This window comes from Acomys minous (assembly GCF_964271855.1).
Source record: "Acomys minous genome assembly, chromosome: 3".
Lineage (NCBI taxonomy): Eukaryota > Metazoa > Chordata > Mammalia > Rodentia > Muridae > Acomys > Acomys minous.
In genome coordinates, this window is record NC_140485.1 from 38,096,454 (window position 1) to 38,121,149 (window position 24,696).

The 24,696-nt window shown below is 40.1% G+C and overlaps 1 protein-coding gene and 1 long non-coding RNA gene across 2 annotated transcripts in view; one reads left to right on the plus strand and one right to left on the minus strand.

The window, feature by feature from the left end:
* Positions 1-11,557, minus strand: LIN7C (lin-7 homolog C, crumbs cell polarity complex component). The gene is made up of 5 exons (XM_084777640.1): positions 11,452-11,557; positions 8,122-8,240; positions 7,130-7,201; positions 4,645-4,854; positions 1-3,832 (listed from the first exon to the last, which is right to left on the minus strand). The coding sequence occupies exons 1-5, from the start codon at positions 11,486-11,488 to the stop codon at positions 3,677-3,679; spliced, it is 594 nt and encodes a 197-aa protein (XP_084633766.1). The 5' UTR covers positions 11,489-11,557; the 3' UTR covers positions 1-3,676.
* The window catches only part of LOC311595194, a 26,629-nt gene continuing 13,365 nt past the window's right edge, over positions 11,433-24,696 (plus strand). Inside the window, exon 1 of the long non-coding RNA XR_014778359.1 lies at positions 11,433-11,569. This is a non-coding gene — a long non-coding RNA (uncharacterized lncRNA). The remainder of the gene's footprint in view (positions 11,570-24,696) is intronic.

The window sequence follows — 24,696 nt, forward strand, 5'->3', positions numbered from 1 at the left end:
TAACAGAAGAGAAATTTTTGTTTAGTTTTATTTTATGAAAGGCAAATGAAATACAGAAATCTGAAGTTTCATTTCAGGAACCACCATGGATATTGCTTTTACTCTATGTAAAAGTTACTTTATACACAGCATTCGGAAATCCATCTATTTGTAGTTATGTCAGTTTTGTCAATTGCAAAGGACAAGCACGACTCATACGACTATATTTTAAATAAGCCTTAGAATCAGAATTTAATTGCTAAATGATCAATCTATTGAAAAAGCACTGTTTGACATTTCAAATTATTTTCTCAAATGAAAAAGAGTACAAGTGTATCAAATCTTTGCCAATATTTTTAAAAACCACGTCCAGTTACAAATTAGTTTAAAAGTTCTTGAAAATGAATAATCAAGTGATCTCCCCCCTATTATGTAACTATTATTACTTCAACAACCTTGGAAGAAACATTACTCATATATATTGGAGAATAAAATCTACAAAATGAGATTGTAGCCAGAAGAGACAATGAACTGTAAGGTAGCAAATGCACAAACAGACATTTATTCAGGAGGTACAATGACTAGAGTCCTTATGTATCAATGATCATTCCACATTATAATCACGTCATGCTGACAACACTTTCCAGGTAAGCCATGACCGTATCTTCTATTAGATTCTATTCATTTTAACTGTAAACAAAGTACTTGAGCAAAATACTTCAAAATTTACAACAGGAAGATGATCTTAAAAAGTGAAACATCAAACCCTAAAGGACAAAGCTACGTCAATGTAGTAGTGCAGTAATGGGTAAAGGCGCCATATGTAGACGGCACAGAATCATTACTCAGTGTTTTCACATCTGCAATATTTAACATGCTCTTTCAAATAATAACCTTTAACAATTTTTAAAGGTAAAGGTGGGAAGAAAGAGAAAACACTAAAATTTTACAATTGAATTATTGGTCGGTTTTACTTAAAAAAAAAAAAAAGTGGAGTATTGGGGAGGGGGGACCAGCCTGGTATATAGTGAGTTCAGGGCAGCCAGAGCTATATAGAGACCCTGTCTGAAAAAAAAGGTAGCCTGTAATTATTTTGTTAGTAATGGTTGCCAAATACCTTTTAAGCCCATAAAGAGGTACTAAGAAATACAACCAATCATTAAGCAGTTTCAAATTAAATGTACTTCCAAACAGAGTCCAGTATAATCGGAAAGCCGTGAGCTAGTGCTTCTCAAATCTGGGTGGTCATCATAACTGTGGCGAATGAGCTTCCAAAGACTCTCTAAACACATAGTATGGAATTGTCGATCAATAAAGAAATGATTTTGAATTAGCTGTTATGGGAAGGGACCTAGTTGTCAGTAAGTTTTAAGATCTGCAGAGCATTCTAATATACAGCTAAGGCTGAGAATCAACAACTCAACTAATTTTGAAATGTTTAAGAAAACAAATGGAAAACTGGGGCTAAGGGAATTTACATTTGTAAGTTACAAATCAAACACTCTCATATATTTACTGCCTATTTTTATTCACAAACCATCCATTTATTAGAATAAGTTCCCTTCACTTCCTTAGTACACAAGAAGCCTATGTACACTTGCCACTGAATTTTCCTATGGTCAGTATTTAAAAGTCTGAGATACAAGAATCGCATCAATGAAAGCAAACTACTGTTACTCATGCTCACTAGTACCAAGCAAAGCTATGTATTTGGCTCCTTTAAGTTAATTTTATTTTAAGAATTATAAATAGGTGTCAGCCCACACAAAGAACAGATTGTGTGAATTACTGCAGAACAAAAAAGCTTACTCAACATACTTAAAAAAGAAGGAAAAAAAGTAACTTGGCTGAAATTCTGCAACAGCTGAAACACAAACCAGGAAGCTGTAATTATAACGGGACGTTCATGCGTCCTCAGGAGCAACTGCAGCCGTAGCAGCTATGCTAAGGCAAGGTTTCCCCGGGGTTTCCTTGCCCTGCGATGCAGGAACACAAGCACAACAATAATATTTCTGTTCTATATGCACCAACACCTTTCTTTAATAGAGTTTTAAAACAAATACCTCTAATAATTTTACAATTAAATTAAAATATGTCATACTCTTCTATACTACTTTGGTCTCCACATTTTAAAACACATCAGCTAATTCTGAAAATATACAATTCAACATGATCCTATCAATATCAAGCACATTTTGTAGTGGACTAAAGACATTCAACCATGCACAATCCAGTGTTCAATTCCTAAATGATAAATAACAATGCTGATTGACTTTTACTCTGAAAAAAATCACTGAAAACTGCAGTAATCTTTTAAGACTCACAGTGCTCACAGACATGCAGAACAACGCACACACTTCCATTCTTCCTGAAGGAATGTTACAAAATGCCCATTTTTAGAAAACAATAATTAAGTCGTAATTATGACAAAATCCTAATTTTTCAACCCACCAGTTTCTTTTTAACATCACTTCAACCCTTCACAAATGTTCCAATAATCTGTGTGACTGAAAACGAATCACCTCTGATTTTAGCTTGTGGAGGGCCACAGTCACAATCACACATCACTAGCTGCCTTTTGGTAGAATGGTGACACGCAGTGGACACATGGTAGCAAGTACTGTCCAGATCCCTCCACAGGGATCCCTCAAAACACAGGACATGGAGCATCTGCGCCTCAGGCGCTTGTGAGACCGCCTGGTATGTCAAATCGCTCCTCTGTATCTCAAGTCGGTCCTGCAGCTGAGATAGCCAGAACGCGGCTCTTCAGGCTTCAGATGCTGAACTCATTACTTTGTCTCCTTTCCATTTTGCACAGCACAAACTAACTGACTCATCCCTAGGCATGAGAGAACTAAAATATGAGAAATATATTTAAATACAAATGAATAGTATAAAAAATTTGAAAAGTTGAAATCTGAGCTTTTTTATGTATAATTCATGACATACTGTTAAATATAAATAAAGGATTTAATCAGCAATGCTAATAATCAAATTACATCCTCTCATCTCACTGCTTAATTATGAAAGAATACGTATTTTAGCAATGATTGCTTCAGTGTTTAAAAACTTATTTTTACAAATCAGTATAAATGGATACATTATACACGGTTTAAATAAAAACAAAAAGGTTTCACAATAGCAATGATTTCCCACTGATTACAGTTATTATATGTATGTTCCAAGTACAAAATGCAGCAGAGATGCCAACACTCAATAGTGTGAGAGACTGCCACAGGCAAGACCGCTAGGTGTAATTTCTTGGAAAAGTGAAAAGAAATTTCACAAAGAAATTGCAGTAAGCAAAAGAAATATTGGAGATCTGTTACTTGTAAATAAGTGGTCAAATGAAGAAAACTTCTTTTTAAAAAAAGATTAAGAATGTAAAAGTACATTTTAATATTAAAAAAGCATTTTTAAAAATCTATAACAACTTTGTGACAAAATCTGCATTTGAAAAAGGCCTGTAAAAACAGCAGGACAGAACTGCCCTCATCACCTTTTACTTTTTCTCGTGAGAAAAAAAGTGTATGCTTCTCTACAACCATAAGTGATGCTAAAATAGGCATTTATAAAATGGCAAGAAGATTTCACGGAAGTTCTAGTGTTCTACAATCACTGGCACTGAGGCCATCAGTAGGTCACAAGTAAAACTTTTCTAGCTAAAAGCAAAAAGGAACACAGAGTTTTTAAATGATTAGGTCTGTTGTCTGCGTTTCGCTGATCTCATTTTTTCAAAGCGCGACTCCATTTCTTCCAAGACTTTAGGTGTGTACCGCACGACTAATTTCACCTTTCCCTGGGCTGCTTTCAGTAGCTCTACAGCTTTCTCATGGTGTTCTCCTTCAACACTCTGAAAAACACCACACACACACACACACACACACACACACACACACACACACAATTAACATTGAAGTTTACAAGTAATCATACCTGTAAAAAAGACACAATTAAGTAAAAATTTCAATGTTACATCATTTCAGTAGTACAAAAATAATAATCGTACCCTACAACTTTAATCAACGAAATCCTATGATAGGCATACCTTATTATTACTGCACTAGGTCAGGAAATCAAGTAATTGCCACTCTACACAAGTAGAAAGAGGGTCTGTTTCTGAGATAATACACAGCTCTAGCCACTCCAGAGCTCTGTGGACTTGACTGGAGCGCCCCACAGCCACAGCTGGAGGACTTTGAGCAGCACTGAATGGGATGTGGCTCGGTGGTAAGCAGTTGCCTAGCGTGCACAAGGTTCAGCTCCACAGTAACCCCCACTGTCATCACCCCATCAAAGCAACCACACCCCATACCTACCAGTACCACTTTGGCTTCTCTCAGGGGATTTTAAAAATCATTTTTCCCCCTTCTATCTTCTGGTATGATTGCTCCAGTGCACCCCCAAGTGGCTACAACACATTACTACAAATAGCAAATATAAATATAATTTATTGGGCTGGAGAGATGGCTCAGAGGTTAAGAGACTGCTCTTCCAGAGGTCTTGAGTTCAATTCCAAGCAACCACATGGTGGCTCATAGCTATCTATAATGAGATCTGGTGCCCTCTTCTGGCATGTAGGCGTACATGTGGGCAGAACACCTCATACATAATAAATGAATAAATCTTTTAAAATAAAATAAAATAAATACAATTTATCTTTACCACTCCATTAACAGAAAGTAGCTGGTCTCCTCGTTTAAGGCCCCCATGTCTGTCAGCAATTCCACCTGGAATTATCCGTGAAATATAAATTGGTGAGTTTTGTTCTTTGCCTCCCATGATATTGAATCCAAGGCCCTCTTCTGTTTTGGGGAGCTCAACCACTCGGGGATGAGAGTGCCCTTCACTGGCAGCAAACGCAGCAACTGTAGCCTGAAAGAAAAATGCATACAACAAACTTGTTTTTGAGGTGCCACATTTGAATCCAGGGACTCAGACAGAATAAAAGCATGTTTATTGCTCTACAGCCCTAGCTTACAAAAGCCACTTTTGTGGAACATAGCTTTTCGGTATGAGTTCCCACAATTTCACTGGCTGTCTGTAAGTCAAGCAAGTTTGTAGGAGATAGCTGAAAATAATAAATACTCAAGAGATTTTGTAGAAAGTAAGCTTCAGATCCCCACCAGCTCCTCCAATCTCAGAAATATGCTGCTGCACATGCACAGGGCTGGTCAAGACAGTGAGAAGCTCTCCCTGAGGATGCCAACAGCCCTGAGCTTCTTCTGGGTAGACTGGTTCCTTCTGGGGCCCCTGGGCAAGGCACAACCTACCTACATAAATGTGTTCAGTTTTGTGTGGGTGTTTATGCGTGTATGTAGGGGGTTTTGACGCTGAGTTTCTCTGTATAGCTCAGACTGTCCTGGAACTTGCTCTGTAGACCAGGGCTGGCCTCAAACTCATAGAGCCCCACCTGCCTCTGCCTCCCTAGTGCTGGGATTAAAGGTGTGCACCACCACCGCCAGCCATAAATGTGTTCTTATATCAACTAATTTTGGCTGCTATATTGCTTGTACCAAATAGTAAATAACAAAAATGTCAAGAGTATGAGAAAAGGAAGGATGCATATAACCTATATCAATATTTTTGTTGTTTTAGTTACATATCTAGTTACAACTAAGAAAGATGTAGATGAAGCGTAACTAATTATATTCTAACACAGGTTTACAGTCTGTTCCCTTTTGCTTTTAAGGCACCATTTGCATTATGGATGCTGGATGGAAAATCAACAATGAGAAGGGAGGGGAAAGAAAGACTTTGAGACTTACTGAACACCAACTACTATCTCTGACCTACTAACGACAGCACCATTTTACAAACAGAGCTAAGGTTCACAAGCTTTGCAAACTGAGAACTACACAAGTTAGAGATAACCAAACTTCTTTTTGGGGGGTGGGGTGGGGTGAAAGCAAGCAGTTTTGTAGCATAGGTTACATTCAAACTCTTCACCTTCATGCCTCAGCCTCAAATGTTGGGGTTACAAGTACGCTGTCAAAACTTGCAAAAAATGCTTCTTTCTTTTCCTTTCTGAGACAGGGTCTCACTATCCCAAGCTGGCAACAAATATGAATTTCTGCTCCTCCTGCCTTGGCCTCCCAGACGATGCAATTATAGGCATATGCTACCACATTTGGGTTTATGTGGTGGTAGGGATGGAGAGAATTCAAAGCCTTATGCATGCTAAGCAAGTCCTCTATAAACTGAACTATACCCCTACACACCCCAAATCCTAGTTTCTATGGATTTGATGACTTGGACAAAGGAAACCTACACATTGAAGTACTTGTACTTAATGAAGACTCTAGTACTTCCCTTTACGAACCAGGAACTAGCAATAAGTGGTCTGCTACTCCATACTTGTAGTGTATGTTAAAGTATTCTAAGCACACATGATACACATCTATCTCAATGTCTCATTATATGAAGGAGACTATACTAGTACAAAAAAGGCACACAAATATGCTATATATGGCCCCGAAGAAGTGGCCTAGGTGCAACACTGTCCAATATGTGCAGGGCCAAAGTCAAGAGAAAACCCAAGAGTAATTTGAGGGTGTACCTTAGGGTACCTAGAATTACCATTCACTTATTGCTGTGTGGTGCTAGGAAAGTAGTGTAACTCTGACGCTTCCTCTTCAACAACAAAGTCACTCTGATTGCCAAATAATGTGCACTGTACAGTGCACTGAATAAAATTATATGAGGCATGATTTATGTACTATTGTCTTTTCAACGTGTTATAAATGTCTTACAGAAGCCCAATAAAACATTACTATTTCTTAGTACCTAAGAAGTGTAGTGTAATGTAAAAGACATGCTAGTTTTATAGCTTACAATGAATCTGGTAATTCCATGTTAAATCTTTATGACTTCTGTATTGTGTATACATACACACACCTGTGTGTGTGTGTGTGTGTGCACATATGTGTGTTGACTCACTGGCCAGAGAGCCCGCAGAATATCTCTATCTCTACTCCTCTAGCACTGGGGCTGTAGACACCGCCGTGCCCAGCATTTACTCAGGAGCTGGGAATCTGTACTCAGGCCCTCACACTTGTATAGCAAGCACTTTACCCACTAAGCTATCGCCCCAGCCCCCTTTCCTGATCTATTTTTTGGAGTCTTGCTTTTGATAAATGAAAACCTTTACCTTTGCAGTTGCATTAGCTCTCACTTCAGGGCTGCTACTGATGTCCACAGTCTCATAAACATGTTCATATACCTGCAAACCACAAAAGTCTTCATCATACTTAAATTATGAAATATATCTGTTTGAGTTCTCTGTGAAGGTAACAAATATGTTAAATTTTCCCAAAGATAAATATGCACTTTGTAAAATGTAAATGTTTTTCTATTAGGAATCTTTTTTTTTTAATTTTTAAAATTTTTTATTTTTATTAATTAAACATTTTTTAATTTTTTACATATACATTTATATTATTACACATATATACAATAAACTACCTATAGCAAGAACCAAGACATAATCAGGAATTATATAAATGTGACATTCCTAGTGTTTTGGCTATTTGTATTTGATAGCCTTGAAGAAAACATCTTTCCTATCTTGGTGCATCTAAAATTCTGAATGTAAACCAATCTCCATCACATCTTGTCATTATCAACTTAAAAGTTATTTAGACTTAAAAACATCTTGACCCCTAAACTACTAAGCTTCATTGTAAAACTAAACTATCTGGATTTCAACTCCATCAGAGACTTGAAAAAGAATAGGAATTTCAAAGAAAATTACTTTTTCTTTTTTGGAGGGCGGTGGTTAAACCTAGGAGTTTATATATGTTAGGCAAGTGTTCTACCAACTAAAATTTCCAAAAAAAAAAAAAAGAGAGAGAGAGAGAGAGAGAGAGAGAGAAGATACCAGCTCTAATGTTTTCTTCCTTGCTTCGCATCTCTCCTTTCTCATTTTCAGGCAGGCTGGTCTGTAGCTCCCTATGTAGTCCAGGCTGGCAGGTAACTTATGGAAATCCTCCTGTCTCATCTCCAAGAGTACTAGGATTATAGGCATAAGCCATCATGTGCAGCACTAGTTTATTTTCTATGGTATTTCTAAATCCAAATTCCAGCGTATTTCTGTAGCTAATTAACTGAAAATCTGAGGAAATACCGATTATATGAACTCACCTCTCTCACAGCATTGCAGAACTCACTCTGAAGGACTCTTTGCAAAGCCTGAAGTTTCTGGGGTGGCACCTCTCCACTCCTCTGCAGTTTCTCCAACAACTCAATTGCTCTGCAGATATCTACAGGGAAACACAACACAAGTACAATTCTTGCTAATGATTCTTCTCATTCTTTTCAAGCTTTGCAGCAGCTGAGGTGTGGGCCAGATATACGTATCTTCCCTGTAGCAGCTGAGACAGACTGATCAGGCCGGTTTTGCGCTTCATATGGCCTCAAAAACCAAGCAAAACAAAAAACTCCCAATTCCCCAGAGACAAAGAATATATAATAAAGGCGGAAAATCTTTAGATTAGATCAGAAAAGCTAACAGTATTATTTAGAATTATTTAGTCAATAAAAATTTGCCTAATCTCATTTGTAATCAAAGCAGCCAAAACATACAGGAGACCATGTGCTAGTGACACCACGTTCACAAAGGAAAACATGACACAAATGTACATACAAACTGTTCGGTTAACACATGGAAATGCAGTTAGCTGGGAGGATTGCTGACACTATTTTAATGCAGACGTGTTCAGAGATGGTTTACAAAACAGAAGGGGGGAAGTAGCTTTATCAACCTGGTCATAATGCTTGAGGTTCTGTGAGCTTGGATAAGGTTCCTGCTTTGTAGTCTTTCACTGTAAAAGAGCAATGACAGTACCTTCCTCATATGGGAAAAAGAAAAGGGAATACAAAGACTCACAAGCACGGGTGTTATGCCACACTGGTGCACAGTGATCGTACGGAACACTAAGGCACTGAGGCTAAAGAGATGGCTCAGCAGATAAGAGCACTCTCTCATCGCTAGCACCTACCTGGGCATCTCCAGTTTTAGGGATCTGAGACCTTTTTCTGGCCTGACTCTGTCCCTTTCCCACCCCCATCCCTCAACACACACAACTTGTCACAACACTATTAATCATAATTTCTGTTCTCATTTTCCCCCTAAGGTTTTTCTGAACCCAAGCCTAAGTATATTACTACTGTTAACTAACAGAAATGTCAGTAAATTTTAATTGTGTTCATTTACCTCCAATGTCTGCAATACCTACTATCCTATATATTTGAACCCTTGTGTACTTTTGACTTAAGTGGAGGAAGGTTTTCATTTCTTGATACTGGCTGGGTGGCGCACACCTGAAATCCCAGCACTTAGGACAGCAGATCTCTGTGAGTTCAAGGCCAGCCTGGTCTACAAAGTGAGTCTAGGACAGCCAAGGCTACACAGAGAAACCCTGTCAACAAAACAAAACAAAAACAAAAAAACCCAGATATTTACCTTATAGAATTAGTTAGAACTTTTCCAAATAAACTTAATACAGAAGCAAAAGTTGATTCAGCTTTAGATAATCAAAGTTTAAATCGCTATTAGTCAAACAGACCACCTTTGCTCTCATTTCCCACCACTAAACTGGCTAGTAAATGTTGATGCACCACTTGTTGATTTACAAAGTTACAATACTGTATCCACAGTTAAATCCTACACTTAGCTCAGTGGTAGAGTGCCTGCCCACCATGTACAAGGCCCTCAACTCAATACACAACAGGTGGAAAGAAGGGAAGGGGAAGAAGAGAAAAGGAGAGGGTAGAGGTAGAAGGGAGTCCTGCTAATAAACGCCTGGAAACAAGCTAAAAAACTATTAATAATCTAAACTGTGCTAAATATATGCTTACTGAGTTTGTGCTCTGGTGAATTATGCTTTGATGACTAGAAGACAAACAGGACACATGTACTGGTATTTTACTGTGGAACTGCCGGAAGTAAGCTATTTGAATTCTCAATCAGAATCAGACTTTATGTCATCTGACTTGATCCTACTAACTGGCACCAACAAGTACTTCATTCCTATCAGTATTTTGAGCTTTTCTACTTCATGACTGAAAACTGTTAACAGCAAAAAGCAAATGTCAGCAGCTAAAGGTCCACATTTTATGCTTCATTTAAAAATACAAAAGGATGCCGTCTTGTTAGAAACCTCCAATTACTCTTGTTAACGTCAACAGATGCGATCCAATTGAGAAGGCACACTAACACTAGAGTAAATGTCACAGCTATAAGCCTACCTTTCCCAAGCTACCCACTGTCATAAAACACTGTTTTAAGTAAAGCTGTAGTAGGCTGGAGAGAAACAAGCCTAAATATGAGAGAGAGAGAGAGAGAGAGAGAGAGAGAGAGAGAGAGAGAGAGAGAGAGAAAAGAAGAAGAAGAAGAAGAAGAAGAGGAGGAGGAGGAGGAGGAGGAGGAGGAGGAGGAGGAGGAGGAGAGAGAGAGACACTTTCACATGAAGCAGTGTGTGAGACATGAGGAAAAGAGGTTCTTTTAAGTACAGCAACCTCAGAATCTATTTCCTTCTTGAACAATATTAATAGGCTGTAATTGTGAACACTAATACAGGCAAAGCAATGCCAAACTCCATTCCACACTTTGCCAACAGTACTCAAAATGCTTAACTGAACCTTCTTGACCCCTGTGACTTCCAATTATAAAAAAAGCTTGCTCCAGTTATCTGAAATTCTGCAATTTGGGCAACGTTGGAAACCTGCAGCTGGACCCTGGTACAGTATTTTCACAGGCTTCTCCTGAATAGGTTTTATTTTTCTTGAATGTTTGCTCTAAGAAGCAAGCAACCAACCAGATATCCAGTTGTAGGGTTTATAAGTAAAGAATAGCCTCGCGCTGAAAAATGTTTTACAACCAACCACCACGCCACCTAGTTATGTAATCTCCTTCCCAAGATCAAGTCAGTTGGATTTTTTTTTTTTTTAATATCCTCTCCGTGGCTGGAAGCAGTGCAAAAGCTAAGAAATACAATCTCAAAGCCCAGGAGGTTGTGGTCAATGTAATGAAGGAGTCTGAGTTTAAACGGGGGCGAGGGAACTGCTGCGGGAACGTCTGTGTCCGCCAAGTGTATGAATGAGGCCAAGAGGGCACAGGGGGGCGATGACAGCAGGCAGTCCCGAACAGCTTGAGTGGCTCTTGCTTTTAGGATTTATGAAGCTGAAAGCCCATGGCATGGCTTTTAGGATTTATGACGCTGAAAGCCCATGCCATGGGCAGGTCTTTAAGAACCAAGTTGCGCTCGCCGTCAGCGGGAACAGAAGGGGCTGGCGATCTTTCAAACGCCACCAGCGCCTCCCGCGAGCAGCGCCCTGCGCGAAGGCCGACGGGGCGGGGGCTCCGGGTAACCGGAACCCCGCCGCCTCCCCTCCGCTCCGGCCCGCAGGGAAAGCGGCCAGTCCGTCCCGACCCGCTCCACCCACCGCGGCCGCGAGACACGCCGCACTCACCCCTCTCCAGCCGGACAGGTTCTCCCAGCGCCGCCATCTTCTCTTCGGCGTTGCAGACCCACAGGAAATGACGACAGGAGGCCGAGGTGGACCGGGTCGGGAAGCCGGAAGGGCGAGGGTGAGAGTAACGCGAGAGCTACAAGTAGGGGGCTTAACTACGCAGAGAGGTAGCAGGTGAAGCCGCACAGCCGAGGGCTCGCCTCCGTTTGTGGTGCCGTGCTTTCCCACTTCCAATAACCTGAGGTTGTAAAGAGCCGATGTCTCGACTTGTCCCCAGCCCCGGGGAAGCCGTGTCATTAGTTCCTGGCCTTGCTTGGTCGATAGCAGCCTCTAACCTTGGACTTGCACACTGGCTGACTCTCGGTTGGTTTCACCTTGTCTGAGGCCCTTATAAAGTCTTGATATCATAGCGTGCTTTAATTGTAAAAAGCTGCAATTCGAATTTTACCCACAAGTCTGTTTGAGCAGAAAGGTAGAAAAACAAAGTAATTGGCTGGGAGAGAGGATGCTTTGATTTATCACACCGTAGCGCTTTTAATTGGCCAATTCAAAGTCCTTTTGTAAATGAAGTATGAAGCATATATTTGTTTCATAGGTCCACTTTTTCATAAGAATTTTTACTTGTGTGGGTGTTTTCCTCGCATGTATAATCTGTGCACCATTTGCATGCCTGGTGCCCGGAGAGGCCACTAGAGGGCATGGGATACCACTGGCTCTGGAGTTTCAGATGGATGTGAGCTGCCACATGGGTGTTGGGAATCCAACCATAGGTCTGCTGGAAGAGTAGGCCAAGTGTTCCTAATGGCTGTGTCATCTCCCCAGGTCCTCTGTGAGCCACTTTAAAAAACTTTATGAACCCAACTCTTTTTAGTCCCTAATTTAAGGGAAATAATTTTCATGAATTTCTGTGTTAAGTTCTCAACACCTCGACAGGATTATTTTAATAACTAGCTGTAGGTGGTCCACTCTTTCCATTCAAATACAGTTTTCTACATGTTATTAGGTAGAGCCAATTCAGACTTCTGTGTGAGACTAATTCTACCACTGGGCCGGGGCCTTCACGATTCCTCATGCTCCATGCAATATGTAGGTTTTCTTTGCTGACAGGAACTATTCTTATGAACTGGGGTTACACATCACCTTTCAAGAGAATCAGGCCCACAGACTTGTACAAGCTACACACACTGAGCTAACATCTCCTACCATCTGCTCCTTCTGAGTTACCTTTTTTCCATATCTTTGATGATTAACACATAAACATCATAGAATTCTGGAATTCTTTGTGGAAAAGTTTCCAGAGAATAAAAAGTCACTTTCTAAGGAGTCGGAACAGGATGCACTTTTCACCAACAGTGCTGGGAGAACTCTGCAAGATATAAAATTGTTATGGAAAAACAATTCCCATACTAGAATTCTCTGCTTTTTTTATTCCCTAGAGCTACCATAGCAGAGTGCAACAAATCTTCAAGGAACAGATATTTGTCTCACATTCCTGAAAGCTAGAAGTTAGAAATGAAGGTACTGTGTTCCTTCTGAATCTACAGGAGCTCTTCCTTGTCTCTTTCTGGCTTTCTAGCAGTATCCTAGAAGTCTTTGATGGTCTTGACCTGCAGCTGGGTTACCCCAGTCTTTGTTTTTTGCTGTCACTTGGCAGTCACACTGTTATTTTCACCTGAGCATTTTCTTATACTAAGACCAGTTAGTTATATTAGACCAGGGGCATACTGTAATACAATATGACCTCATCTTAGCCAGTTACTTAAGCAGTGGACTATTTCCACTGCATTACAATTCCTAGGTACGTGTGTGTGTGTGTGTGTGTGTGTGTGTGTGTGTGTTTAAAAAGGGGAGGAGGCAACTTTTGCTGATGAAATTATCAGAAGTGAAGAGATGCTAGAAAGTGTTTTAGGGCAGGACCCCCAAAAGCCTCCACAATAGTTGTAGTTCAGTGGTTGAACATTTGTCTAGCATGTCTGACACTCTAAGTTTGATCCCTAGGAACACAATTACATATTAAATATAATAAAATTTAAAATTACTTTCCATATGTACTTGCTCAAAAGCAACTAGAAATTGTGCCCCATCAGAATTAGGACGTTAGACTGCTGATGTAGCTCAGTGGCAGAGTGCTTGCCTTGCTTATACCTGGCTCCTGAGTCCAACCCTCAGAAAACAGAAAGCCACTGTAAGTTAAATGTCCTAGAATCCTTATTTTATTAGTATCCCCAGAGAAACACAACTAATAGGATGTGACCATCCACACATGTACACATGCATGGATACAAACACTGACTTATGATGACAGACTGGTTCAAGTGATCATGAAATATCATGAGTCTTATGATTGGTGGTCTGCAAGATGATAACACGGGAAACAAGATGGCAGTAGTTTCAGTACAAAATCAAAGATTAGAAAACAAAAAACAGAAAAGTTAATGGTATTGGTATTAGTCTGTGCTTGGAGACCTGGTGATCAGAACCAATACTGGTCCAGATACAGAACATGTATGACTCAGATTAACCAGAGAGAAGGTTGCCTTTGTCTGCCCTTTTTTCATATGTAGGCCCTCAAAGGATGGATTGGATGATGCCTATCCATGGTAATGATGGTTACCTTTCCTTGGTTTAGCAAACAAGTGTAAGCTCTTTCAGAAACAACCTGACCCATCCAAAAATAATAATGGCTTAGCAGCTACCTGGTCATCTTTTTGTTGCTTTTAGGCAGAGTCTTTATGCAGCCCCAGCTGTCCTGAAACTTACTGCATAGATCAGACTGGCCTCCAGCTTCCCAATTTCCACCTGCCTCTGTCTCCGGACACTGGGGATCAAAGACCTGTACTATCACTTCTCAGTCTGAGCCCCTTTTAGCCAGTCAAGTCAATACTAGGGTTAACCATTGACAGTTTTCTGTTGCGTTTAGGGAAAAAGCTGGCATCCCTGTGGGCAGTAGGCCCTGCTCCAAAGTAGAGATGCAGCAGATTACCTGGGCTGGCCTTGCCAATAGCTCAGGTGGGGTGGGTCAGGATCCCAGCGTACCTGCAACAACATTTTCCTCCCAACAGGAAGCCATAGTCTAAGGTGTCATCAGACCCAACTGCCAAAAGAGTTGAGTAACTCTCAGGCATTACTGGAGCTGGAGATGAAATCAGACCTTAAGCAAAGTTTCCTGAACTCAAAATCAAGGTAGCCCAGGACACTGAAGTTGGTAGTGCTTGGAGAGCAGGCCAGATTCTTGTTCTAGTGCCTCAACTGAAATGTTTCCAGAAAATCCAAGTCCAGTTAGTGTGTGAATTGGAGAAAAGTTCAGTAAGACTCAGGTGCTCTTTATTGCTCAGGGGAGAATTCTGCCTAAGCCAACTCAATAAAACTATACAGAAAATAAGTCAAAGTGTTTCAGGAGCCACACCCTGACTTCTCTGCATGAGTCAGCCTTGGGGACTTGGTCTTCTTAAGTGAAATTGTGAGCAAGCAATCCACTGAAACTGCATGGAAGGTGGGGCATCAAGGTTCATTTAGACACAGTGTGACAGAACAGTGGAACACAAGGTCAATTTTTTTCTCCAGTTCCAAGGAATTTGAAGACCTCCTGACATCCCTGGGCACTAGGCATGGGTATGGTGTGTATACATGCACACAGGCAGATCTTCAAACCTCACAAAGCAAAGATACAGTCCTTCCATATGAATGCTCAAAGCTCAAGGATGAAAGGAACACACCAACACAAACCTGTCTAGATGTATTCTAATAAAATGATAACAGTGAAAGACAAAAGCAATAATACTAAATAAGACAAAACTTGATATGTGTTATTTTTACAATCAAAGTTGTATTAATCTATGTTTTCACTTAGAGATATTCACTCTTATTTATACGTTTTATGAAAACTTATAGGAGACCTACAGTACAAACTATTTGAATGCTTAGTATGGACACGAGGGCCAATAAGATGATTGGAGGTGGGTGTTGTCACCTGCTTAAAGTGGTAGCTCATCTCTTAATACCTGTTGTAGTAAAAGAATTGCCACACAAATCACTTGAGCACCACTCTCAGCGAGATATGGATTTATTGAATCTATTATTGAGATATGGTTTATTGAATGCTAAACACCAAGATTGACCATGGCTAGGGACACAGTGGACTCAGGAGCCAAACTGTGATGCCACTTTTAAGGCAGGCCTTTTATAAGAAAAACCTTAACCAGGTAACAACCAGGTGGAAAACAAGGAGAGGGCAGCATTATATCATTTTGACTAGCTAAACACAAGAAGAATTGATTTTGTTCCAAGTACATTGTATCCAGGTAGCTAAAGAAAGCTTTTAAGATGATTGCCTAATATATAGGCTTGGGACCTTTTCTTCCTATGGAAGGATCCTCTTCTCCACTTGCCTCTCCCTGTCACTTCCAGTCTGAAAGATGAAAGGAAAGTTTAAAATTAGAAAGCTAAGTCTGCATCTAGGCAAATCTAGTGAAACGTAAATTATGCAAATTTAATTTTGTGTAACAAATGAGAGTCCTAAGTAAGCTACCAGCCCATGAAAACTTTTTTTTTTAAACTCAAGAGATTGTAATTGCATCAGTAAAGTCAAGGGGGAGTAGGTGGGCAAACCTAGGGTGCTGGTGGTCAAAGGCTGTCTAGGGAAAGAAGGAAAATGGAAATACAAAGCAAGATATTCTAATGGTTTACTATTTTATTGCCTGTTGATCTGTACAGAACTAGGCGCTGCTATATAAAATAGGAATTGAAGAGGCTTATGTCTTTTAAAGGTCTTTGATAGTGCAATTAAATTTTCAACTTACTTTTTTTTTTCCTTGAACAGAATTTATAAGTTATTCACTCCTCAGAAAAGTAAAACCTTGGGCAAATAGCTTCACTTACTTAGTGTGAATAACATGGTCAAATGCAAAATAGTTGGCATTTAAAATGAATTACATGTTCTGGGAATGTAGCTCAGTTTGCCTAGCAGCAAGAAGCCTTGGATTCCCCAACACTACATAAGCCAAGTGTGTTGTCCCATGCACTTAATCTCAACACTTGGGATTAGAAACAGGATGACCCAAAGTCAGTTATTCTTCCCTATGTGTAGAGTTTGAGGCTATCTTCAACTACATGAAACCTTGTCTCTAAACAAGCAAACAAAATTAATCAATATATCTTAGTACTTTGCCTAATCAATTAAACCTGAAAGTATGGAGAAGTCTCTTCACCCTTTGAAGGGAAATTGGTATCACAGAACTCAACTCTCCCTCAGAGTTCCAGAGATCTAAAGTAAATCTTGTTTCTCTTGTTTGATGGATTTCAGATTATATTAAAGTGTAAGAGTTGACTTTTTAATGTCAATTGTTTCATCATCACTCTCTAGTACATATAAGGCACAGCTTGATGTATTTTTCTGGCATCCTCCTGACGCACCCTTGCCCTAAATAAATCTGTTTGCCAGGATCTTGTCGCTTAAATTAGCCATCTCAAACTCTTGATCCTGCCAACACGGGCGAATGTGCCAATGTTCTCAGCATCTCCTGGCACATGAGCTGTTGCCTTTTCTTTGGCTCTCTATGACTACCTGGGGCCATCGTACTTCCTGCACAAGTCTGAGTAAGAGTTCAGCATTTACTCTGGGGTCTCTCCTGGGTGTACGTCCTTCACAAAGTCCTTTCAGTTACACAATGTATATTGTTCAGGATTTATCATGCACATACTTACAGACTGGCAGAGCCACCTGCCAGAGATGAGAACCTTTTAAGTTGTTGTCAAACGTCATAAAATATGTTCCATGATTAATTTTGTGGGCACAGACTGGTTTTTGCACAGAGTCCAAAATTGGGGATATGTCACAGTGACTAAATGGCACTGGCATGCTGAATGAATTTGGAATTTGTTTTGTCAAGTGTGGGAGCAGGCACACAGATGGGCTTTGATCCAGTGGTGCTGCTTGGAATTCTCATTATAGCAATGATGTCACTTGTCACGTGGAGTCGGTGATAATCCTGCTAAATTATGAAAAAAGCATGGCAAGAGAAAGGACTTAGCATGGAAAGTTTTTCCTATTAGTTGAGTCTTACTTGGACTATGTAAGCTTTGTTTCCAGGCTTTAGAAACATACTCAGTAGAAATATGGGCTGGAGAGGAGACATGCAAACTTGGAGAAGGACTGGCCTCTTCTAGGCACCTTCTCAGAAGAGATAAATAAATAAAGAAATAAAGTAAACCAAGTTTTAAATTAGACCATGAAAAGCACCTTTCAGCTGCAAACCAGAGCCTTTTTATATTATCTGATAAAAGCCAAGGAATTTTTCTTTATAGGAAAAGCTTTCCTCGGTCATAGACCTAGGGGAGGGGAATAGGGTAAAAGCGGGAGGGAGGGAGGAATGGGAGGATACAAGTGATGGGATAACAATTGAGTTGTAATCTGAATAAATTAATTAAATAAAAAAAAGAAAAGCTTTGCCTATTTAAAATATCAGCAACCATGGTGGGAAATGGAAAAACACAAACAAAACTGTTACATGGCAAAAAAACAAAAAAAAAAAAGTACAGCATATTTCTCACCAAGTTAGTACATCAGAGCACTTAAGTGTTTTGGAAAGGCTTCATCATGCTGCTTCAGTGTGCCTTGAGGGGAATTGATAGCTTTTAGGGTCTATATTTAAAAATCAAAAATAAAACAAGAACTCAAATCAGTAATATCAATCGTTATCTTAAGGTATTTGAGAATCACATACTAAAACCAAATTAAACAGAAGAAGGGATGGTTAAGGCCCATGCAGATGCAAAGGAAAATACTGGCAACACAGAACCAAAAACATGGAGCAGAGATCAACACAGTGGAGAACTGACACCCATAGTTGCTCTCTTCTTTCCTTCCTCTTTCTCCTCCCCTCCGTCCCTCCCTCCTCTCTCTGTCTGTTTTTCTGTCTCTCTGTGTCTCTGTCTCACTATGTAGCCCTGGCTGGCTTGGAACTCACCATGTGAATCAAGTTGAGGATCCAATCGCCTTTGCCTTCCAAGTGCTAGTATTAAAAGTCTATGCTACTACACCCGATCTCTAATATTTAGTTTCTTGAAAAGACCAGTCCAATGGAAATTACTTAGCAAGGCTGACCAAGAAATAAAGGAATACCAAAATTAGGAATAAAGGAGGTGGTATTACATTACAATCAACCTACAGGAATAAAAAGCAACATAGGGGAAATATAAACATTGTCGTCTCTCTCCAGATGTGCACATAGCGCTAAATATAATATGTATATATCCATATATATAATGCAAATTGCTTAGTTTTTTGACATATATAATTCTGAATATTCATGCCACATGTTTAAAATGTCAACATTTTAATTTAAAAATTACTAAACATGGCATGAACATTTATACATTCTCAAACCTATAAAAATTTTAAGGACAAATTTTTTGTTTAAAACTTCTGGTTGTAACATACAACAGGCATTGACATATATTTTCAAAATTCAATTGTACATTTGTGAATTAGGATTATGTAAATCTTCATACATACCACCAAAATGAAAAAATATTGTGCATTTATCATGAGAAGCAAACTCAGATATAAGTAATTTGGTATTCCTATGATAGCCCCACCATGCCCTTGTTAAAGGCGTCTCAGCTACTGTTATTTTGTACCAGTGTCTTAGGGCACCATTTTTATAGTCAAAGTCACTCATGATCTGGCCTTGCTGCTGGAGTCCCCATATGGGTTGTACAATAGAAAAATATAGAACAAGGAGTTGCAGATGAATAAAACATACCTTCCCAGTTGAATCAACAGCCTTTCGTTTTGTTTTTCTGCTTTGCTGAATCTTACTACGTACATCAGGCTGCCTGGAACTTGATGTGCACGTCTGTTCTGTCTCACACCTGAGATCCTCTGCGTCAGCCTCTTACCACACTAGAATTCCAGGTGCATGTCACCATGAGTGACCGTGAGCCACCATGTTGTAAGCATTCCCCCCCCGCCCCTTTTTCACCTCCACACAATACTTTAACCTTTTTTTTTTCATTTATTAGAACTATTTTACATGCCCCAGTCTACTTCAATGGAACTAGAAATAGCCATGTAGTTTCTTGTCAATGTGTCTATGTATATTTTATATATATGTATTATGTTACATTCTGATGTGACAAAATATCCAACAGAAGAGACTTAAGGGAGGAAGGATTTTTTTTCTGGCTCACAGTTTGACAGTAAAGTATAATAGGTTTGTGGTAGTTCAGTACATGGCTGGACCCCTATGTCTTTACAGTCCAGGATACAGAGCTTAGGCCAGAAATAACTGGTAAATCCAGGCTGCCTCCAAATGGCTCACTCTCTCCCTCTAGGACCAAACTTCTAAAGGTGCCACAACACTTCCCAAATAGTGCCATTAGCTAAGGACCAAATTTTCAAATGTATAAGTCTTAGTGACATTTTGCATCCAAACCATGGCTATTTGCTTATTTTCATCTTGGTGGCTGAGCCCAGGGTCTCGTGCATGCCAAGTGCACACTCTACACTGAGCTACACACCCAGTGCTAAAGTCTCTTATTTTTAGTGGCATGGAGCCCAACTATAAAAATCTCAGTTCTGAACCCAAGAAACACAAGGAAATGAGTATTGTCTTAAAACCTCTAGTGAGCTTTCTCACATCATATCACAGCCTTTAAAACAGCCTGAAATTCAGGCCCCGGAGCATCCCAGTCAACTGATTCTTCCTTACCAGCCCCGTTCATTGCAGTATTCAACCAGTCAATTCTAAAGCACTCACTGATCCGGAGAGAGGACCGTCTGACTGGGGTTCTTCTGGCTGCCAGGAACTTTCAATCCATTTGAGCAGAGGAGAGACTCCAGGATGCTTTCTCTCCATGGGTTTGGAGTTTCTTCCTCTTCTGCTCTGAAACACTACTCCATAGTTTAAATTTCAGACTCATTTAGTTTCCAAACAAACTCACACTAAATTCAAGCAAAGCATATCACTGTTTTAAGCTAGACCCATTCTGAAAATTAACATTTATTTATTCAACAATCAAAAGTTCCAGTTGGGCATGGCGGAGCACATCTGTAATCTGAGCACTCAAGAGGCTAGGGCAGGAGAACTAGAAATCTGAGGCACAACAGCCACTCAAGGGGGAAAAAAAAGCAAAAAAATAAAAGTCCAACATGTGAAAATTAAAACAAAACACAAACAAACAAACAAGCCACAAATGCCCTCAGCTCTATTTTCTTTTCTTTCTTTCTTTCTTTCTTTTTTTTTTTTTCTTTTGCTTCCTATAACTTTCCTGGTATAGAGAAAAATCTTAGCAACATTAGAATTTTTTTTAGGTCCTAAATCTTTCCACTTAGACAGTCAATTAAGTGGTTAGTCAGAAGACAAACAGACCAAGACAATAGCTTGATTAATTAAATGTAGAAAACATGCCTTAATTACTCAGTGTGGTAAGGTGGTATGCTGAGCCCTAGAAAGATTAGTTTCTCAAACGGCTTATACAAACAGCGGGGGGAAGACTGGCACGTAGGGGAAAAGGGAGGGGTGGCGCTAAATGCTTTTATCTGAGTTCTTGCTACTCTGTGGCTTTAACTGCAAGAATTTTGATAGAGATGCAAAGTAGTGTGGGATAGAGTAGGGAGGAATGATTTTTTTCACTGGAAGGAACCAGAGCAATTCGCTGAGCAGAGACGCTTACCCATGGTTTGTTTGGAAGCCCCTAGGGCACTGGGCGGTGTCTGGAGAGGTCTCACTCGCTTCTTCCCTTTAGCTCCTCGTAGTCCTGCTCTGCAGAACTACACTTCGCCTCAAACAGGCCACACCTATCTACCTTCTCACATGCTTTACTTTCTGAATGGTACTTTTTTTTTTTTCGTCCAGCAAACTTTTGCTCATCCTTGAAGACCGGTATCAGAAGTTAGGGTATATAGTTCAGTCTCAGAATCCTTGCCTCGATTGCGTGAGGCCCTGGCCTTCATTTCTAGCATCACTAACATAACTGAGAAGAGAATGTAAGCTTGCCTTAGTCTGGGCCCAAGAGGAAAATAGTCTTGGGATGCTTGACCCTACTGAGACTTTCTTTGTCTCTACGAACTGATAAACATCTTAGTATAGACTCAGAGGAAGGAAGTATTAGCCCAAGACGAAAGAGAGGGCGGGCCCGGGGCATTGTATTGCAAAAACGACCATTGATTTGGAGGAAAAGGGGGGAGAAAGGAGAAGAAGATTGGGGTACTGGTGAGGGAGATTAGAGGTTCCTGCCTATGGTGCCTGGAGTTTCACGATTTGCAGAGGTGGTCTCAGTGGATACCTCCAAGTGGCGCGACTTCTGTCAGACAGATGATCTGCTAGACTCCTGAGAATTACGTCACGGGAATTGCCCCACGGAGCTGATACCCAGAAGGTTTCGTTCTTGTTCCCCTTAATCTCCTTTCCCTCCCTATTTAGGATAGTCGGGTTGTAAAGGAGGTACATGCTTTTAATGAATCCCTAATAAAGTGGAATCATTAAGGAATTGGAGCCCACATATAACTGAATAAATATTTTCAAACGTTCTGTTCTCTGCTATACGTGATAAAGATCACCGATATAGCACTGTGTTTGCTCAAGTGTTTATGTTCCTTGACCAGAGAACACCCCAACATGTATGTGTGAATACATTTGTATGTCTGTGTGTGTTTGTATATGCGTATGTGTGCTTGTTTGTATGTGTATGCATGTCTGTATGTGTGTTTGCCTTTATGTGTATGTGTTTGTGAGTATGAATGTATGCATGTATGTTTTTGTATGCATATTTGTGTGTGTGTGTTTGTGTGTGTGTGTGTGTGTGTTTGTTTGTGTGTGTGTTTGTGTGTTTGTGTGTATGTGAATGCATTATATTCATCTCTGACTTCCAGGAGATATCAATGTGTCACCTAGGTTTATTTCCTAGGCTGAACAGTCATCAGTAGGACTTAGCATTGGTAGAGGGAGTGAGTGGCACAGAGGAGCTCTGTACCCACATAGCCTCTGTTGGGTGGTTGTTAAAACAATATTTTTCCTCGTTAATTTTATGTTTTGAACTTCATCTCCCAGCTTAAATATTTCTTTCTGATAGATGATACTCTATCAGGAAGAATGAAAAGAATATGGCTTCAAGCCTTGGGCGAATAGGCTAAAATCACGTTTTAATATGCTTTTTAGAGTACTTCCATGTTATTAATTTAACATTGACCTGCTTATTAAGATTCCATTATTAAGGAAACAATTGTAAAAATCATTAAGGCCTTGTACAGATCTCAGCCACTGACTCATCTTGCTAGTTCTCAATGAACTTGACCTGAACTTCCCTCACTCAGGATATCAGGTGAAATCTTATTTTTCTAAACATTACTGAGCACTTCTCCTTGGGCGGATTTTTTATGCTTTATTGTTATTAATACAAATAACATCCCATGCAGAAACAGCTGCACACTTGGGGGGACTGTGACAGAAATGAGCTGAAGACCCTTTCCAAAACATCCTACCCCACAGGTAATAAGCAGTAGTCTACCCCAGCAGTTGTCAAGTTTTTAAGCCTTTAAATTACACCATGAAGTCTGTAGCCAGACCTGCATCTTTAGGCAGGTGTAAGAATTTTCTGGCATCAAAAACCTACACTTTTAATGTAGGTAGTTTGCCCTTTCTGCTTGTCATTTTGTCTTGTGCTAGCCTCAGGAACTTAAACTTCTTCACACATGAATAAGATGCTTTAGGTTGGTGGTGCTCAACTCCTCTAGCATAAGTTTGGATAGGACAGCCTCTTATCATGGGCCAAAGGAAGTGGTGAATCTGAGATCAACGTTTCAAAGTGCCCCCAGATTGTGTGCTACCCTTCACCTGCTTTCCTTCCCCACTACTAAGAGCCTCCACAACTTTCCCAGGAGATGATCAAGGACAATCCCAACACTTCCTTTTGTATCCCAGATTGCCTGGTCATTCCTAAAACCTAAATCTATGTGACTATTCTTTTTCCTTAGCACATTTCCTCCTTCCCCACTCCTGTCATTTCTGTGCCCTGAAGCTTGTCTCCAGCAAAAAGCCCTGCCTCTTACACATTATTGCTCTAAATGAAGCTTGGACCTTCCAGAGTCTGCTTTCTTGCAGCCTAGCCAACTGGTGCTTGTTTTCTGTGTGTGTGTGCGTGCGTGCGTGCGTGCGTGCGTGCGTGCGTGCGTGCGTGCGTGCGTGCGTGTGTGATTCCCTCTTATGTAATTTTGAATTAAATAAGTAAAACTACCATCATTTCAGCTCCTTTTCCTAAAAATAAGTATGACTTTTGTGGAGTCAGTGAAATAGAAGCTGTTGATGGTATGTATGTAAATTTGGGGTAAAATTTTGGACTTTGTTTCTTTTTCATCACTCCAAACAGAGCATATTCTCATCTCCCTTGAGGAATTTGCCATGGAAACAATGACATCATGACTAACTATCCTTCCTATTGCAACCACCATCTTATTTGGGGCCATTTCTCATATTCTATGAAGAGTTAAGCCTCCAGTTTACTCTCACTCATTCCAACAACAAGTCTGTCACAATTCTTCATGATTTCCACTTCCATGTAGCTCAGTGGATCTCAACTTTCCTAATGCCTTGACCTTCCCAATGCCAGTTCCTCATGCTGTGGTGACCTCCAACCATAAAATTATTTTTTCTGATACTTCAAAACTGTAATTTTGTTACTGTTATGAATCATAATGTAAATATTGGATACGCAGGGTATCCATATGCGACCTGCTGATGTAGAGGGTAATTTCAGTACTCTGGCTTCTAAGTGCTTTGAGCTGTTCATTTATAATAATCTCACGACTTCCTAACCATTGGCCATTCATTCCCACAGAATGATCCATTTGCATTCTACCCTGAGTTTGTCCTTCCATAATCTCAGGCACTGGCAATTCCCTTCTAGCACCACCACCGCAGATATGCCGGCTCACTAAAAATTCTTTGGCTAGCCATCTTTTCACTGTCCTTTATATTCCACATGTTTTCATCACGTCCTTACCCATCCTAGGTCTCAGTCCATCATGCTGCTGGCTTTACACAGCCTGGTGATTCTCACATGCCCTTCCTTCTTTTGCAGAACTTCTACTCCAGTTATTTACAATCATCTTTCTATTCTGCACCCATATCTGATTGATGCTCGTCTAGAGAAAAGGACCCCCGCTTTATTGTATGGTCTCAGTTAAAAGTTATAAATCACTACATTCAGTGGGCCCAACTAATTCAGATGGATTTTCTTACTCTAGTA